This window comes from Magnolia sinica, chromosome 2 (genome assembly GCF_029962835.1).
Source record: "Magnolia sinica isolate HGM2019 chromosome 2, MsV1, whole genome shotgun sequence".
Lineage (NCBI taxonomy): Eukaryota > Viridiplantae > Streptophyta > Magnoliopsida > Magnoliales > Magnoliaceae > Magnolia > Magnolia sinica.
Window position 1 is genome coordinate 10,480,195 of NC_080574.1, and position 12,576 is coordinate 10,492,770.

General features: G+C 38.2%; 1 protein-coding gene across 1 annotated transcript in view; it reads left to right on the top strand.

Moving 5' to 3' along the window:
• Nucleotides 1-3,858, top strand: part of LOC131238039 (probable bifunctional riboflavin biosynthesis protein RIBA 1, chloroplastic) — a 47,094-nt gene extending 43,236 nt beyond the window's left edge. The window contains exons 2-5 of the mRNA XM_058236165.1: nt 414-529; nt 1,061-1,282; nt 3,036-3,361; nt 3,813-3,858. Coding sequence (XP_058092148.1) covers nt 414-529; nt 1,061-1,282; nt 3,036-3,361; nt 3,813-3,858 — 710 coding nt within the window. The remainder of the gene's footprint in view (nt 1-413; nt 530-1,060; nt 1,283-3,035; nt 3,362-3,812) is intronic.
• Nucleotides 3,859-12,576: the final 8,718 nt, after the last annotated feature.

Consider the following 12,576-nt stretch of genomic DNA (forward strand, 5'->3'; position numbering starts at 1 on the left):
TACAAAATATAATTCCTAAGAACTTCAATTACATAATATGAAAGCATTGCCAACTACTTCCCTATTTTATTATGTTTTTACATAAGTTGTGCTGGAACCAAATCCATAATTCTGAAATATGACTTACCTACCTTTGAGATACAAGCTTGAACTCGAATATATAGCAAGCCTTATTTTCCTATCAATAAAACAAATAACAACTAATTATATTGACCATACACTGTGATATTGGTATTTTGTAGCAAATTGCATATGGGGCCCACTATTGGAAATTGTCAAAATGTGGTTCGGATTAATCTATGATGGAACGATGGCCTTTCATGCTACTTAGATAAAATGTTAAATCTTATTAAGTAGAGGATTGTAGATAATAAGGCAAGCTAATGCAGTACATTTTGAAACAATCACAACAGAGATCACTCCTTTAGTAGATGAATTTGTCATCGACAACGAAGTACTCGACGTGGATGGTCATGTAAAAGGATTCACTTCTATACCCGAGGCCATTGAAGACATCCGCCGCGGCAAGGTTGGTTATGAAAATGCCTAAAGGATATCGATTCTATGCTAAGAAATGATCGCTTATAATCCATTGCATGTGAACTTTAAACAAACCACCTCATGTGCCAACATATCGTTGTGTAGGAGAGACAAGCTGGGCATGAAACAGGTCCCCCATCAACTGTCCTGGCATAAAAATCAGCCTAGTCCACTTCCTGGGCCATGTATACATTGAATCAAGCTATTGGCAGACTAATTAAGCTGATGTCAACCGTCCATTATTTTTGTATGATATAGGGTGCGGTCAATGGAGTGGCTAGATTTTTGCGCCAGATGAATATCATCATAGTGGGGCCCACATTATACAGGCTCAAATGTCCCATACACAACAAATTGTCATGTGAACCAAGTTACATGGGGAAATTGCATGTCACAATGGTCATAGGTGATTTTTCCATAAATGAGGTACATATAAGGGATACAACCTGACCTTAAAATAAAATAAATAATGCCGGGTTGTTTTGGTTCATTGCTGAATTGTTTGGCGGTGATATTGCAGTTTGTGATTGTGGTAGATGATGAAGATAGAGAAAATGAAGGAGATCTTATAATGGCGGCATCCATAGTCACTCCAGAAGCCATGGCTTATATTGTAAAGCATGGTACCGGAATTGTGTGTGTGAGCATGAAAGAAGGAGACCTTGAGAGGTTACAACTTCCTCTGATGGTAACGCACAAGGAAAACGAGGAGAAACTTCGCACTGCGTTCACCATTACAGTGGTATGTTGTGTTTTGCTCTGTTGTTTAGTTACAAGCTAGGAGTCAGAAGTTGATGAAAGAAAGGGAGTTTTGGGCCACCTAGCCTTGCATGAGTTGAGACCCACTGTAGAACTCAGTTGGGAAAAAATCTGGCTGGCCCACACATCAGTTGGTTTTGTAGAGTATCGGTTGGCCAGCATCATGAATGGACCGACATGATTTTGATCTAGGTGATCTTGGCAGACACCACCTTCTGCAAGGGTTGGATGTCCTAACACATGACAAGTTGGTAGCCAGGTTGTGTTACAATCCTTTGTAGTTTAAGAGCTTAGCTTGACATCTTCCATCAGTCCAAGGGCTTTTGGCGTATTGATAGGTTCTTAACAATTGGTACTAGAGCCAAATTCCACCACTTGATCTATTTGAGTCCTGAAGGTGGTGGCCTATGGAAGGGCAATCTAGACCAGAGCGAAAGTAAAAATATATAGAAAAAGGCTGGCTACTTGAACGAGAGGGCAAGCCCTACATGAAATGGCTTAAGCTGGACAATAGACCAAAGTGTTTGCTACATTAGGGTGAGCCATTGTGGACATCATATGTAGAGAGCATGGTGGTGTGTTAGGATCCGTAGTAGTTCAAAAGCCTAGCTTGATGCATTCTCAGGCACAAGGCTTTTGGCGTATTGGCTAGGTTTTTAATATGCTGCAAGGACCAATTAAACTTTTAACTCTTATATTTGTTGTTATGAGGATTAATTACTAACAACCTTTCATTTGCTTGAGCCTTTTCTCTTTGACATTAGAGTTTTTATTTCCAATTTCCCTCCATGCATGTTGATATGCAAAGAGACCTTGGATATTCTAACACCCTACACAAATAAAGAGTGAAATAAGAGAAAGGACTTTAAAAAATATGGTGGATGAAACTCACTTTTATTTAGTATTTCTTACTCGACACACCGCACGAAGGTCCTTACATGTATATATAGGTATTTGAGGATCTTTCTGCACACTTCTATTTTTATTTAATGAGTTCTTGTTGGAATTTTGGATTTATAAATCCGTAATTATAAAAATTATTGTAAAAGAAAATAGAAATGAAATTTTGAATAAGGAAGAATACAAAAAAGTTATCGATTCAAGGCGTGAATAATCACTCAACTTGAAGTTGAAATGATTATGAAAATTGGAGTAGGAGAAGTTACATTTTATAGACTTCAGTGGATGCCGTGAATGGGTGCAGAAGCACCCCTGTCAATAATTGAAATGCAAAAAAAATGTATAGGCTTTATAAGTATACTCGCACCGCACTTCACTGCACCATGCCACGTCCTTGGCCTGGCGAGCGCACATGTAGTTCATAGCATAGGTTAGGTTAGGGCGTTTGTAGTTCATGGGCATAGGTCCACTTGCCTATCCGATGTGGGACTAAACCCACACCACTACAAGATAAGAAGCCTTTGTTACTTTTTGAAATTGTTGAAGGGAAATTTCAAACTATTTAAAAATTAATTTTTATTATTTTGAAACTCTAAAAATGCAACAGTTCCTACTTACTCTAACCACTCATAGATAATTTTATAATGGGAATATTAACTCTATAAACCTTTTAATAAATAATACTTTAAACTTTTAGCTATCTTTTTTCGCTATATCTTTTAAAAATTCCTTTACAAAAATGTATAAATATTAGAAAATTAAGTTTACTTCTCAACAATACAAAGGACTGGACAGATCACTTCTCCTCATTACTCATTTAACATGGCCTTGTACAGGATGCCAAAGTTGGCACAACCACTGGAGTGTCTGCCAAAGATCGAGCAAATACAATCTTAGCTCTTGCATCTCACCATTCAAAGCCGGAGGATTTCAACTGCCCCGGTCACATCTTTCCTTTGAAGTACAGGAAAGGTGGTGTTCTAAAAAGACCGGGATGCACAGAAGCTGTGGTGGATCTTGCCATACTAACAGGTTTAAACCCCATAGGAGTACTATGTGAGATTGTGGACGATGAAGATGGTTCAATGGCTAGATTGCCCAAGCTTCGTGAATTTGCAAGGAAAGAGAAGTTGAAAATTATTTCAATTGCGGACTTAATCCGGTATGCAGTCCCCACAACTCCTTCGAAAGAATTTGGTAAATTTTTATTTGGTTTTAAACGTTTTCTGGCCCCAAATACATCCCTACGTCGGGTACGCAAATGCCAAACTGGCACATGTATAGGAAATTGGAGCTGTATATCAAGTAGTACCGAGCTTCTCAGGCTGGTCAGCTGTCTAGTAGGCTACAAAACAATGGATAAGCTGACGAAGAACTTCCATAGGTTCTTTGTACATGTGCCCACATGATAATTGAACAGCCTATATTCTTAGCTAGATCATGGACGCAGTGTCCCACCTGATACATGGCCTGAATGTGATAATGATATTTTGGCCATTACCAATAACAACTATCAATAAATTTCAGAACACGAGCTGGATATTCTTGTAAACTTTGGTTGGTTGCATATTAAATTAGTTTCCATTTCTCAACACTTCCTTTTTATAATTCAGGTTTTTACAGACTTATATGGCAAATCCACAGTCAAAAAAAGCTTAATCAATGGTCTACATTCAACATATATGTACGGCTCACCTGATAAATGGGACCACCTGATTCTTCCGCCTTGAACACATTCAACTTTGGGCAGGACCGACGTGGGCTCAGGTTTAGGCTCAGTAACGGTTTTGGCGGGACCCGGGAGTGTCTGCCTTAAGGCCCTAAATAAGCAGGTTTGGTCCAACTAATGTTATGCTTGTGGGCTGAGTTCTCTTATAACTAAAAGTTCATGTGATGAAATGTATTTTAGTTAATGGATGTATTTGTCAGTTTTCAATGGATGTAATTCAAGCAATGCAAAAGGAAAGTCCTCTTCTGTTTCATCTTGCCAGTCTGATTCCTTGTGGCCAGTACCCAATCAACCTGAACGAGGCTGTCATGAATTACAGCGGAATGGCCTAATTGGTAAGTTCATGTTCAGAAAATGAACACTGCTATACTATGTGTTCGCCTCCCTTGAATGTAGGAACCAAATGGACTCTGGGATAGCCTACAACTTGCGAATGGGTTGAACATTTTTAAAGCTAGGATAGTAGTGAGACCCATTCGCTGTGAAACCACTCAAACAGTAGTTAGGGCAAGTAGTCGAAGAAAATGTCGTTGGGAAATCTAGAGGGAGGCTGGATGTGCTTATGAAAGAGAAAAATGTGAGAATGTTTCCTAAATCTTGCACTGAAATCAATATAACTAAAGCTCATTCAATCTCTGGTGTCTATTTTCACGCCTGATTTCCTATGAAAATCTATCAAAGGTTTGTTACCTGTGCGGGGAAAATCGGTAGCAGAATACCCTGTTGTAGCCAGAGAATAATTCAGTTGACATCCAGCCATTGCGAATCAGCACTATAGCGGCATTACATTTCACTGCTCAACCTACACCTAATTGTCAAACCTTTCATGCGACTTGGTCGTCCACCAAAAATGTCCGCGTCTTTCATGCTTTGCTAGTATAAAATTCCGCATGTATTCCAAGAATCTATACAAATGCAGTGAACTTTTGTCCCATATTTCCTATTGAAAGGTTCAACATGTATACAAGGAATGTAAGTAGGTAGCAGACAGTTTCCTGTTGGAAGGTTCACCCTCACTGCTGGATGAGATGGTCCTATGATCTTCTTTTTGAGAGATATCCTTTGTGTGGACCCTCCATTGTGGTAGCTTGCCTTAGTCGAAAGGCATAGTTTGTTTTTCCCTTTGATAACTTTCTGTTCATTAGGCGAAAAAATATCAACCCTTTAGCCAAACAGCCTGTTTGGTAAGTGAAATTTCATGGAAAAAGAAAGTGTAATCATTATTGTTTTCTCTTATTTGATTTGTAAAGTAAATCATGGATACTTAGGGGCGTTTGGACCATAAGTTATTTAAGATATGCTACTTATGCCTTAAGAGTAGTTTATCTTGGTTTCTACTTATGAAGCTGAAGTGATTAAGTACCTTTAGGTTAAAAAGTTACTTATAATTGATTTTAATCCAAACTTACTTTTCTCAAATAAGTTACCTATCGACTGTTGTAAGTAGAGAAAGTAGCTCATTTGGTGATATCCAAACATGCCCTTAACATATCTTCAAGTTCGTCAAATCCGTCTATACAAGGAAAATAAGGATATCGTATCCCTAAATTTTGAAAATTAGCAGGGATGTTATGTCTTTGCAAAAAAAGATTAAAAAGAAAAGAGGATAGCCTATCCCTTGTTCATGCATGCAAAAACACAATATTTCGTGTATATGGGTCACATATACTAAATATGCCACATGCACAACCGTCCATGTTCAACCACCCTACACATGCACATATTTCACCATTAATCTTCTAGTGTCAAAATATATCATTGGTGTAAGCTCCCCGCATTTGTTACAGTCCGTCTTTAAAGATGTTTGAAAAATAAAGAATAAAATACTCTTTTTTCGAAACTTTTGTGAGTCTACCACTAGTCAAACGCATCATGACTTGATATGCTATGCAAGACAGTATGATTCAAATAACTTGTGTCAGCATAACTTGGCTTGCATCCAAAATAGGCCCCAACAACTAAATTTGAATATTTGGAAAACTCACTAAGACAAGGATTTCCATATCCAAATAACATAATGTGTGTTTGACTGTGTTATTATTCTTAAACAAGGTAGTCTATTTTGACAATTTTGAAAAACGAAAAAAAAAAAAATCAAATAAATTGTTGTCGAAGGGAAGATAGTGACATTCAATTATCCAAATGGTCTCTATTAAAAAAAAGTGCTCTCTACACTACATCCCAAACTGCAACCATATTCGGCCATATGCGACCCAATGCCACAGCAACTGGATTTTAAGTGAGTGCATTTACATTGTAGAACCCACTTCTTATAAGATCTAATTTCTTACACATGCTATATTGGTACACATGCCACTGCTCAACTCATGCATTCTCTTCGGTACTTACGACATAGCATATAGAACGTCGATGATTCCTGTCATCTAACTATCTTGGCAGGAACCAAACATCAAATCAGAAGAAAAACTAACATTAGATAGAGCTGTACACAGCTCGGCCACTAGCTGACCCCAACTCAAATTTGGCTCAGCTCAGTCCTCGAGCCTCATTGGCCAGCTCGGCTCGGTTCGGTCAGCAGCTCGAGCCAGGTCGATCTGAGTTCGAGCCAAGATCGAGCATGTGCGGCATTTTCTCAAAAACATGAAGTGCACCTTCAATTTCTCATGGTATGTAAAACAGTAGCAGCAGTTTACAGGTATTTCATCAAATAATCAGTAGACAATATCAAAATCAAGATACAATGGTATTTATTTCATATCCATACCTTCCTCACCACCAGCCAACACTTCGTTGAGTCATTTCATCAAACACTTTGTTAGCAACATCAATATCAAAATAACCGAGTCACCAAACTGGCTCAATCCGAGTTCAATTCAAGTTGGGGTTTGATTAGAGTTGATTTGAGCTCGGACAAGCTCAAACTCGGCTCGGAATTTTTTTTCGAGCTCCAAAAATTAGCTCGACTCGAACTCCGTTTCGAACCGAGTCACAAGTGAGATTTTTCAAGTCGAGTCCATCAAGCTAACTCGGTTCGTGTAAACCAACTAGCCATCCTAAGTCAACCTAAATACGGGAACTTATAGTCATTCACACCTTGATAACTCGTCCTTGTCCACCTCGGTAAACAAATGTACTTGACCAACTCAATCACATGAGCACCTACATAACAACCCAACTATCTTTATCGAACAAGTTACTTATGATTGTGTCACACGCTACTGGAAGATTAGGACTGTCGATAGGTACGGTTCGGGTCTGGTTCTATAGTACCCTTACCAGCGCTAATTGGGTTCTGGTCTTGGAGGGTCTAGTCCTTTTGGGTTCTGGTCTTGGAGGGTCTAGTCCTTTTGGATTCGGGTTTAGTCCCATATTATCCGTACCTGCGCTAATCTGGTTCGGATTTGGGTTGAGTTTGTGATGTAGAGCATGCAGCGGACACTTTCATGGCCAAGATGGACCAGCCAAGGCCCAATCGGAGGCCGAAGTGATCAGGACCGTCAAAACATTAAAATAGGCATATCTGGCAAATCAGATTGAGTTTTTCAAGTTACCATATATGATTTTGGGGCAGGAGAAGCTTCTTTAGCCATTTTGCTGGGTTGCCCATGCTAGATTTGCAAGGTTATCACCATGAAAAGGGCTTAGATAAATTAGGAGAAAAATAGGTTAGGCCGAATTGGACATTACTATTTTTGGCCAAAAACCATATAGTCTAGTAGAAATCATGACCGTCTATAAATAGTAAGTTTACTATTTATAATAAGTCACATTTTTTAGAGAGTATGAGTTGGAGTTTGATTCTAAACTTCTTCATAGTTTTCATATCACTGTTTAAAGGATCGTAAAATCATCCTAGCTTTGATATCTCTATGAGTTCGGAGAAGCTTTGTGGATTCGAAGTAATTATCCCATGAGAAAGACGGTAATCAACCTCATCATGTCCATTCTGCGTCAGTTCGGGACAAATAAGCACATTTACATGGTTGAGCCCACCCGCAGGATAGATTAGATTTCACACACGTGCCATTTTAACACTTGCATAGTGTGTAAGCGGTCACTTTGACATTTGTATGACTTAGGAAACCTCATTTCTTTTCCTATAATAACCAATATACAGTAAAATATACAAGTATACTATTAAAAATAACTGGACTCGACCTGAAGGACCCGTCTAGACCCAAGTCCACCCCAACTTTAACCAGGTCCATCAGTGCAACCCAAACTGGATTAGACCTGATTTTTAACCGGGTCCAAAAGTGAGACCCGAGCCTGACCTGCGTCTCTGCGGGTACAAAAATGGGACCAAGACCCATAAAAAATGGGCCGGGTCCATCGGATGCCCACAGAACCCATAGGCAGCCATAGGAACATAACTAAAGTATGCTTGCAATGGACTTTCAACACTGAGTAGGCCCATATGATAACGAGTAGAGGGAGGGGACCATACACCCAGGAAGAACAACATGATATGTAGAATGTCCTTGGGCCCTGATTTGTACAAATAGGGCCCAGATTATTTCTTGTGTGCGGCAGCAATAAATGGACCATGCACCAAAAATCTCTCCAATGCAACTATCCCAGGCATAGATCACATTCAATGGTTATAAAAATTTATTAAAAAAATAAAAAAACATTAGGACGTGTTTGGTCCATGGAATTAAATGGTATTGAATTGTATTAGATTGCATTAACATCAGTATTGCACAATGATTGCATACCTAGAAATACCATAGTATTGTAGCCATCCAATCCCATGTTTGGGATAAAATTTTTGTTACTGGAAAACATAGGATTAAGCAAAATCATATTTGGTGGACTATGGAATTGTAATCAAATCACTAAATTCACAATGGACGTCATTCACTCATACACATATATGGATGGACGGCATGAATAAACGCATGCATCAATGTGGAACCCACGTGTAGTGAATTTCAAAATCCACCGAAATTGAGCATAGGACCAAATGCAATTCCATTCCACCCATTCCCCTCCTCTCCAGACGCCCCGGATGGAATTGCACGACCAATGCAATTCTATCCCATCTAATACCCTGCGCCAAACACCCCCTTAAGTTGGGATGGCTAGGATCTTTCCATGCAAAAGAATTTGGGTAATCATCCATCTACTATGGAACCCATCTGTTCAACGGTCCCAATTAGCAAACGGTTGTAGGGTCTTAGGGTCTGATACAGTGGACCATGCCATGATGATCACCGGAGTGAAAATTGGAAGAATTCATGTATAACGTGGCCACATACAACAGTTGAGTCAGAACATCGGCTCTCCCTAATTTCTACATCGTAGCCCGCTTGATTTGAAGGCCAGCTAACTTTATTAAGGGACCCACCGTTTGCACAGCTCAAATGTTATGCACAAGTTACACGTTGTCAGAAAATAAAGAGCATTTTAAGTTAACATGTAAGGTTCAATGGTAATCTAAAAGCTGAATATTTCAGCCTTCGATCATTCACCGGTTAAGTAATATTGATCATATCATTAATTGAAAGGAAAAGAATTATAATGGAGATTTGGCCCAGCAAAAATACTTTAATATGGACTTAAACAAAAACAAATATATATATACACACACACACACACACACAAAGAGAATACACAAATTTTACATGGAAAAACTCTTGTAGAAAAAAAAAATTCATAGCACAAAATAATGATCAATCTACTATTTAAAAAAATTTATAGCGATAGAGAGAACTTACAGCTAAAATCTTAACTGTCTCTCACAGTCTTTCAAAAGATATATATATATATAACAAATCGTAACTCACTCTTAACCCCAACATAACTAACCCTAAATGTCAAAAATATTCCTCCAAAGGTTAACATGTGATGGCCCCTAGGTCAAATATAAGCTCAATTCACAAGTTGGGTGAGTGACACAACAAGAAATGATGACGATGGAGATTGACCAAACATTGTGGGAGGGGCTCATAAAATTGTTGAAATATTGAATCCAACCTGTTAATTGGGTTCCTCCCACTAGGTCCATCTAAGATTTCAATTCGATCAAACACGAGGATACATGTATTAGCCAATGAATATATTCAGTTAACGTGTGCAATTAGGGAAGTGCGAGCCTGCCAAAGCTGTACTGAACTTAATATTTGATTGAACATTGGTGTTGTCAAAGTCAAATTAAGGATGCAGGGTACTACTCCCACAAGAATGTAGCTAGAGATGGATGGAATGTCAAGGGCTCTATGGGGCCCATTGTGATCTATATGTTTTATCTACATCGTCGATATATTTTGACAATTTGTTTTAGGCCATGAGCCCAAAAAGGAGGCATAGATTGAAGGCTCAAGTAGACCATATCACATGAAGCAACGGGGATTAAACTCTTACTATTGAAAAAATCTTAGGGCCCACCATGATGTTTATTTGCCATCCAACCTGTTCATAAAGTCACATACACCTACATGAAGGGAAAACATAAATATAGCTTGACCCAAAACTTTTGTGGCCCCACAAAAGTTTTCAGCAGTAGGCTTTAAATCCCCACATCTTCATGTAGTGTGGTCCACTTGAGCTTCCGACATGCCTCCTTTTTAGGCTCATCCATAAAAGGATATGTCAAAATAGATTACTGGCGTCGATAAAACACAGAGATCATTGTAGGATCCATAGAGCCCCTGCCATGACTGTACATCTTTAACTAAGGCCCACAAGGGAAGAGCATGCAGAAATAATAAGAAAGGTCATCTTCCTCAAGTGATTGGAACTTTAAATTTAGGAGGTAGTTTTTTAAATCCACGAGAAAAAAAAAAAAAAAAAAAGATAAAACTCTGATAATTTTATTGAATAATGTATAATAATAAATTTTGTGCATATTTCTCAATTACATTATTAATAAAGAAAATATAAACCAAAACTTATAATTACCAAAAATAGTAAAATTCTAATCTTAATAGAAGTTACCTAAATTCGTAAACTCATCTAAAGCTTAATTTGTCAAAAATAAAAAAAGTCTAGAAAAATCCTAATATGATTATAAATAATTTCTAAAAGGATGAAAATCCAAAATTCTAAAAAAAAAAAAAAAATTTAAAGATATACTATAAAAATTGAAATTATTAAAAATAACATATTCTTTCTAAAATCTCATTTTTGAGTTGGAAGTGTATTTTTCTATAGAAAAGTGTTACAGTAAAGACTGATAAGTTACGCATTCCATAAGAATACCCGGATCAAAAGTTATGATCGTTTTATAGTTCACACTTCAAATATCAATTTCTTCCTGTCAGAATTGAATTTCTTCGACGTACTTGAAACCCAATTACATCATGCCTTATGTAGGACTGGGACCAAATCTAATGGATCACTTTCATTTATGTTTAGCCGTCTTTTGGTCCAGCTATGCTAGGAATGTACTCGTGCCATGTCCTACATCAATATAAATGTAGCATGGGTGTAGTTTTTGGATCGCGTACCATTGACAATGTGGTCCTCTAGATTGATGGCCCTGATTGATATCTCCAGCTCCCAGATGGTTCTGTCAAGTTCAGGTCGTTTCAGCCCAAGCCCCAAAATGGGCTGAGTTGGGTTGGGCCTACAAAGGCCTTGGTCCCCAGCCCTAGCCTCGCTTTTGGCTTTAACCAGGCTAAAAGGACCTTGACCCCATGGGCTGGGCTGGGCTGGGCTGGGCTGGGTTGGTCCTGTGGAGAAAAAGAGTAAAATGAAAAAAGATTTGAAATAGCTCAATCTAAAAGTTTTATTTTAAGCCATCCCTCCATCCTAGATGAGTCATCATATAAATGGTTTTTACCTATGGAACTCGACAGCAGATCCATGAGTGCCTTTAACCTATATGGATATTGAAAAAGGAGCTCACGAGTGTCTCTAAACCATCCAGTCTCTCTATAGGATGGTGGCCCATGATAACTAGACTGGCTAATGGCCAATCATCAGTCCTATAGGACGGACCCACCGGGATCATTGCCACCAGCTGAAAGCCTCAATCCCCTGAGGGCTACGGCTGCTAGACCTGGTTGACCAGTGCAAGGAATCTCCTGTTACCATAGTCCTCGTGATAGGGATGTCAACAGGATGAATCTTATTCGGGTCCTATGGTACCCGTATCCAAACTAACTAGGTTCTGATCTTGCAGGGTCATAGTCCTATGGACCCGGGTCTCTCATTCTTAAAGACCTAGACCTTAATTTGATCAGGTTCATCCACCTATGGGGCCTTTGGATCTAGGGTTTGAGTTGGATTCAAGACAAGTATGAGCATTACAAGACCGGGCCCAGCAGATGTAAGGTCATTTACTTTACAAAAATAACATTTGAATCCATAAGAAAGAGAAATCTTTAAAAACTATGAGATAAAATCGATAATATTAATGAAAGCCTAAATAAATTCCATTTACAAAGTCTATTAATATAACTTAATAAGTCTTAAATTTTAAATTTATTATTTTTTAAATAAATTTTTTTTCAAAATAATAAATTTACTAAAAATAATAAACAACTTTTTAACAAACTCAAACCCATTCACATGACTCAAACAAAAGACTTACAACTCTAAGACTCTTCAAAATCCTACAGTATCTTAAACACTAAAAATGGTAAACTTTTAGTTAAATCTCAAAATTAGCTCCTAAAATAATCTTGTCCCTTAAACTCGAGTCAGGTCCAAGCATACCACTAGAAAATTATTTTATACAA